Source organism: Cupressus sempervirens, chromosome 6 (assembly GCF_028749045.1).
Source record: "Cupressus sempervirens isolate cs-2001-9-10 chromosome 6, ASM2874904v1, whole genome shotgun sequence".
Taxonomy (NCBI): Eukaryota; Viridiplantae; Streptophyta; class Pinopsida; order Cupressales; family Cupressaceae; genus Cupressus; species Cupressus sempervirens.
The window spans coordinates 27,017,037-27,023,458 of record NC_143123.1 but is presented as its reverse complement, the minus strand read 5'-3'; the positions used below and the strand labels follow the sequence as shown (position 1 = coordinate 27,023,458).

The following is a 6,422-nucleotide window of genomic DNA, read 5'->3' as shown; positions in this document are numbered from 1 at the left end:
CCTCGTGCCGACTGCACGCTTTCAGGAACAAAGTATTAAAATATTAGTGGTAAATTATATGTTTTCACTGGATGCTAAGATCGACAAAAACAATAAAACAAATTTGCCCACTAATAAATAATTGGGAATCATTTTTTTTTTCAATTCTTTCTGTGTAGCATGTCTCTACGTGTGTTCATTGGTTGGATTATACAGTGCAAGTAGAATGACACCGTGACATTATTACGTCTCATCACGTTTCGATGCAATTAAGGTTTGTATTCACAGTTTAAATTATAATAGAATATTTTCAAATTTCGGTTGATGGGATGGAAAGCTGTTCTATATAGTTTTTAAAATAAATGAAATAAGGGGGCATCTTCTATTTTAAGGATTGACGAAAATTTGGAGCAGACATCCAATTTATGCCTGTTTTTCACTTGCATCCTTTGTTAAATCATGTCTCTGAATCTTGTTCTTTCTTTTTGGTTTCTCATAATTTGAGAAACCAGATACATTATAAGAAGTCTGAACTGGGTGAACGTAAAGCAAAACTTACATTTGGCTGATCAATCCATCTATGAATTTAGAAAGAAAGAAATGATGTAATTTTAAATTGACACCAGCATTGTCCACATTTGGCTGATCAATCTGAAAGTGAAAAATGGGTTCATTCAAGAACTTACAAAGAAAGAATGTAATGTTGAATTGATATCAGCAAAGCTCATATTTAGTATCTATCTTTAGACATTATATATAACTTTGACTATTTAATACTTTTAGTCTAAGATCAAACTTTAGTGTAAGATATTTAAGTCATCTGACATTTGTATTGACTGATCAATCTAAAAAGATCAGATCAACAATTCTTTCTTCCATTCAAAGTATCAGATGAACAATTGTAGAAAGAAAGAATGTAAAGCTAAAATAATAAGTATAGAGAACAAAGAATAATTTATTATTATAAATTGAATTCTTCAATCTGAAAGTATCAGACCAACAATTCTAAAAAGAAAAAATGTAATGCTAAAATAAAAGATATAGAGAACAAAGAATAAATTATTATAAATTGAATTCTTCAATCTGAAAGTATCAGATCAACAATTCTAAAAAGAACGAATGTAATACTAAAATAATAACTATAGAGAACAAAGAATAATTTTGAATTGAAATTAATTGAAGTTACTGACTTGTAAGACTGGCTTGCCCGGCCCTACGGAGAACCCCTTCTAAACTCATATCAAAAGCATCCTTCACACTACCAGAAAAACCTCCATTCTTCATATAAATAATCTGCGGAATAATCTCTAAAATTTTCTCTTTCATTCTCCTCTTCCTCTCCGCCAAATACGAACCCAACACATCCTCAATCCGTACTTCTCCGGATACGACTGTTTCCTCCCGTATAAAAACAGAATACGAATCCGTATCCACCGGAAGATGCCACGTGTACTGCTGATACGCAGAGTCGTTCCTGAAAAACACCGGAACACACCCGGCAATCAACCCGTCGAAAGTGGACCGCCGGGTGGGCGAGTCGCCGGGCGGCTGCAAACAAAACTCCGCGGCCAACAACTTCTCCATAACCGCTACCGGTCGGTGACTGCACTTCATCTCACCGCAGTTGAGAAAATCACACCGCGACGAGTTCCTACACTGCCATATGACCGCCTGCCTCAGTCCCACTTCTTTCCGCTCCCCGCCGACAAATGCAAACAAAAATCTCCTCTCCGATGACTCCACCCGACTCGTCCATACGCCCAACTCGTCAGTCGAGTTCGGGTGAAACGACGTCAGATACGGAACGGCCTGTTCGCGTTCGACCCAGGTTCGACCCTCGACGCAAAGAACCGTCATATTCTCGAGAGCCCTCTGCTCCAAGAGCCCCGTTCCCCACCCGGGCGTACTCATCGCGCAAAGATCCCACACGGTCCGACCCGTGACCATAAAATGATCTGCCCCGAACTTTCTCCTCCACCTCGGCCCGCCGTTCTCCTCCAACCAACCCGCGAGGTCCGAGCCGTGCTCACCTGCCATTCTTAGACATCACACATTAAGGAAAAATTAAGTTCGAAATTTTTTTAACTCTAACTAAAATTAAGTTCGAAAGAAAGTTAATTCTAAATATTTAACTCTTTTAGTCTAAGAATCAAGTCTTAGCATGATCTCACTCACCCGCCCGACTCTTTTCGGACCCGTAAAGAAACCGCAACGCATCCAGGCCGCTGTAATACGGCACGTAGAACGCGTCGGCGGAGTCCATGGAGTCGACAAGGCAGGGGTAGTCCATCATCCGCCTGTGAAAGACGAGTTCCACCATGTACAAATCCGAGGCATACCACCCGCTGTGGTTGGCAATCGGGAGTCCAAAGCCGTCGTTTTGGGCGTGCGGGCAGAAATTCAGCCAAGGAACAATCTGCCCACTGCAATTTCCAAGCAGCAAATTGTTGAACTTCTCCGGCAGATTGTACGCGTAGATCCGCTTCCCCTGGCAGTGATCATATAAAGACCCACTTTTTACAACAAGGAATTCATCATTGGAGCCCACGTAGTACCACTTCACTGAAACAATTAGGAGCAGAATTGTTACACACACTGCATAGGAATGAGAATGAGAATGAGAATGCTTCCATATTGCCTTGAAGATCTTTTGTTCTGACAAGTACATTCTGATCACAGTGTTGATCTGAGTTTTCTGCCCTGGGCTCATCATATTACCCGTTAAAAAAGTACATCACTTAATCGTTGATTTCGCCTGCCTAGGCAACATGTGAAATAATGGAACCAAAAATGGGCAAAATGAAAAGATTGAGAATAACACCTGGTAAGAATTGAGAATTGTATTCCAAATTCCAACTTTGATTAAAGTTTTCTTAAATGATGGCATAGTTATGTTTTGTCAAACTTTGACGCGCTAAACAGCTCTGTTCACAAATGATAATGTAATCAAAGTTGAAGTGAAGTGATAGAAAGCTGTCTGCTCGTCTGTTCACATAGATAATTAGTGTTTTTCAGCTTTATCAAAGTTGTATTGGGTAGATCCTGACAAGAGTCAATACGCGCAACTTAGATTCCGAGATTGCTTCCTTGACTGAAAGGCATCGTCTTGTTTCAAAGCATGGGAAATCTTGGAACAAACCTCCAAAATAGGTCTATTTTTCACATGCATTCTTTGTTTGCTAGATATTTCCAGTAGTCCACTATAATATGACTCATCAGTCGTTTGTCATTAGTCTCTTGGAAAGTAGAAAACTAGCGTGGAAATAAGGATGTCTTCTTGAGTGCGTGGCTCAAGATCTTGCACTCTAGTTAACATCTCCCACCCATATGGTAGGGTTGGCATCTCGCACATGCTTTCCACCCCTTTCTTTTGTAAAATCAAAGTCAATCACCAAAATTGATTTTGACCACCCTACAAACTCTAATTAACTACACCAGCTAGTAAAGTATGATAAGCTAGTTATTATAAGGGATAAAAAGTGCATGTTTTATATTTTATGTTGTATTTTTAAAGTTACATAACAACCTTGCAAAACTATAATAATCTAAATAATTTGTGAATTAAATTTTAAATTTGAAAATTTGTTTGAGGTGATTAAAATAATAGACATTTTAAGCATGCATTTCAACAAACTTATATTGAATCTCTTCTAAATGCTTGTTGTAGATGAAATTTAATTCAATTGAGATTGCGAATAAACAAATTATAATGTATTGTCACATGATAACTATAATCTCCATGTTTTAACAAATAATACATTAGAAAAAAATAGTTGAACATCTACTTTTCTAGAGATACAACAAGAAAGTTTTTCTGATTAACTCAACAACACCATACTTTTGAACCCCACGCTCAAAAAAAACTTCTTTCCATATGAAATCATGGTCAAATATAAAAAAGAAATGATAAAAAAAAATAACAATTTATTTCATCTTAGTTTGAGAACAATCCCCTAAAATATGTTTCTCTTTTAGCATTCTAGCAAAGAGGGCAAATTATTGGATCAATCTAACAATATCTTATTATATGCCCACAAGAAATTTATGGTGTATAATTTTTCAAGTTAGAATTTGAGCTTTATTTTTAGCTTTAAATTGGTATTTCTCAATTTCTTTTCTTTGAATTTGCAGCCTCATTTTGATTTGAACCTTGAATTAGCTTTACATTCAATGGAAGAAGTGACAAATAAATCTTCTTTGGGCGGGAATAGAAAAGAAAAGGGTTTCTAAAGACAAATTCAATCTTTGAAGATATTGCAATGATGAAGGGGTGTATTATTTTATAGTATATTTGTAAACACTAATGATTCGAGATAATTGTAAGAAACACTCTAAAATTTCTCTTTAGCTTGAAGAACTATTTAGTTTTTTCCACTCATTTGAGTCAAGAGAATTGAAATCCAAGATATCACTAAACTGTTGTAAACCTTTCTCAAAAAAATATAAGGTTGGTGTGGGAAAGGTAACAACAAGAGGAGACACATAATAAACCAATATCTTGTTCCACTAAATAGAAGAATTGGTGAAGTTAAACCCATTTTTCCAATCAAGAAAATTTGAATCTATTGCTAGAATTTTTAGATTGGTTGTAGATGAAATAAGACCCTTAACCAAAAGAAGGGAACCATCAAAATCCATGGGGGCTTCACCTAATAGACAATAAACTATTATGTGTGTTCACATTAGTAGATATTATATCCCCACATTTTGAAACAAAATATTGCTACTATAATAAGGGTGAAGGGGTTTTATTAAATCAACGTCATAACATAAATATTAGAAGGTAATTTTATTTGAAAAATGGAACAAGTAGTAGTAAAAATAATTTGAGGTCATTCTAAAAGTCAAAAGCAATTTCAGCTAGAAGGTGGCAGAGAGTGACTTCATTGTGTAATTAAACAATGAAGATTGTAATTAGGAAAGCTACTTAGAAGACACACTCTCCGAAGCCAAACATAGATATTTGAAAAAGAAATGCTCCTGAGAGCTATGCACAAATTGCAATCACATGTGCATAACATTATTTTGGTTCCTTTTTCCCTTTTATTTTTACTTCCTAGATTGTTGTAGAAATCATTTCCATTAAATCTCAAAACTCTAGTCTTTCATGTAATTCAAGATATCATGAATATGTATGAATGTATATGTATACCTTGATATGTTATGGATGGTTTAAAGTTTTAATTTGATCACAACTAATTTACCTTCCCTACAATTACATGTGTTGTCCATTAGTTTTTCTAACACACACGCACATGCACACACATGTGCATGCGTGTAGGCATGTGTGCACACACATGTGCATGCGTGTAGGCACGTGCACACACACACATACACATATACCCTCTATGTTACTAATATAGGTTTATTTATGTCTTCTTTATTGATATACTTGGTTGGACACATTTCTTAATGCCTAGCTCACAATTTTGGTATATTAATACTCATGAGGACAACATATAATCTATCTTCACTATCTCATTGCTTTAGGTCACATCCAACTTTTGTTTATCTCAAGGTCATTATTATCCAATGACAACATCTCATTATTAGAAGGACAACTATCTTAATGGAAGTCAAAGCTATTGCCTTTAAAATATTGCAAAGGTGACTATTTTCATTATGATAGTTTCATTTATCATATGCTCTCTCTTGGAAGCCTTCCTGCAAAAAGTGGCAAATGAAACTCACTGATACTATAACAGAGGAACACTTGCAAGGTATAGTTAATTTTTCTCACAAACTCTTCACTAGGGATATTATGAGGATATTTGGGATAACTATGTCGTTAATGAAGACCAAACTAGGGCTAATTCAGATATTTCTTCTATGTTCTTAGTAGTGGAAATGCATTTTGAGAGTGATAGGGAGATAGAAAAATACTTAAGAGCATTATTATTGGAGATATTTTAGTCGTTCCTAATGGGGTTTTAGTGAATACCCATGAAGACCTTAGCATTGCCAAACCTAGGCATTATGGAAAAATTATATGGTGTAACTAATCACTCCCCACATACCCTAATTTGGAACTTGAAGAATGGGATTTTTTTAAAGACAAGGTAGCCTCAGATTATTCATAACCTTAATTTTTTTCCTCTGGTTATCTCATGTCAAAACACCCAATAATCTTCACTAGTTTGCTAGGTATTAGATTGTAAAAAGCTATGCATTAGTATGATAAGGTTGTTGACATACCTAATGCCCCATTCTTAAATGAGAATGTGAATAATGAGGAAACAAACATGAAATCTAGTGGTTGAATTAGAAAGAAGGGCAAAAGAGGGCAAAAGTGTTTGGCAAAAAATATTGACATAAACCCTAGATCAAACATTGGCGATGGTGGTAATGAAAAAAAGGGCAAAAGAATCAAGATTTTAGAATAATACTCCACATTTGGGCTTGATCAATTTTGATATATTTAAGGCCTTTTCGATAGCATATAT

General features: G+C 35.6%; 1 protein-coding gene across 1 annotated transcript; it reads right to left on the bottom strand.

The window, feature by feature from the left end:
• Nucleotides 1-1,020: 1,020 nt before the first annotated feature.
• LOC149550916 (putative xyloglucan galactosyltransferase GT19) lies at nt 1,021-2,843 on the bottom strand. Its single transcript, XM_089786481.1, has 2 exons — nt 2,155-2,843; nt 1,021-2,009 (listed from the first exon to the last, which is right to left on the bottom strand). The coding sequence occupies exons 1-2, from the start codon at nt 2,690-2,692 to the stop codon at nt 1,162-1,164; spliced, it is 1,386 nt and encodes a 461-aa protein (XP_089642607.1). The 5' UTR covers nt 2,693-2,843; the 3' UTR covers nt 1,021-1,161.
• Between the last annotated feature and the right edge of the window lie 3,579 nt (nt 2,844-6,422).

Coding starts and splice junctions, on each gene's coding strand:
- LOC149550916 (XM_089786481.1), bottom strand. CDS start 2,692: ATGATGAGCCCAGGGCAGAAAACTCAGATCAACACTGTGATCAGAATG. Junction 2,010..2,154: donor GTCCGAAAAGAGTCGGGCGG/GTGAGTGAGATC, acceptor TAAGAATGGCAG/GTGAGCACGGCTCGGACCTC.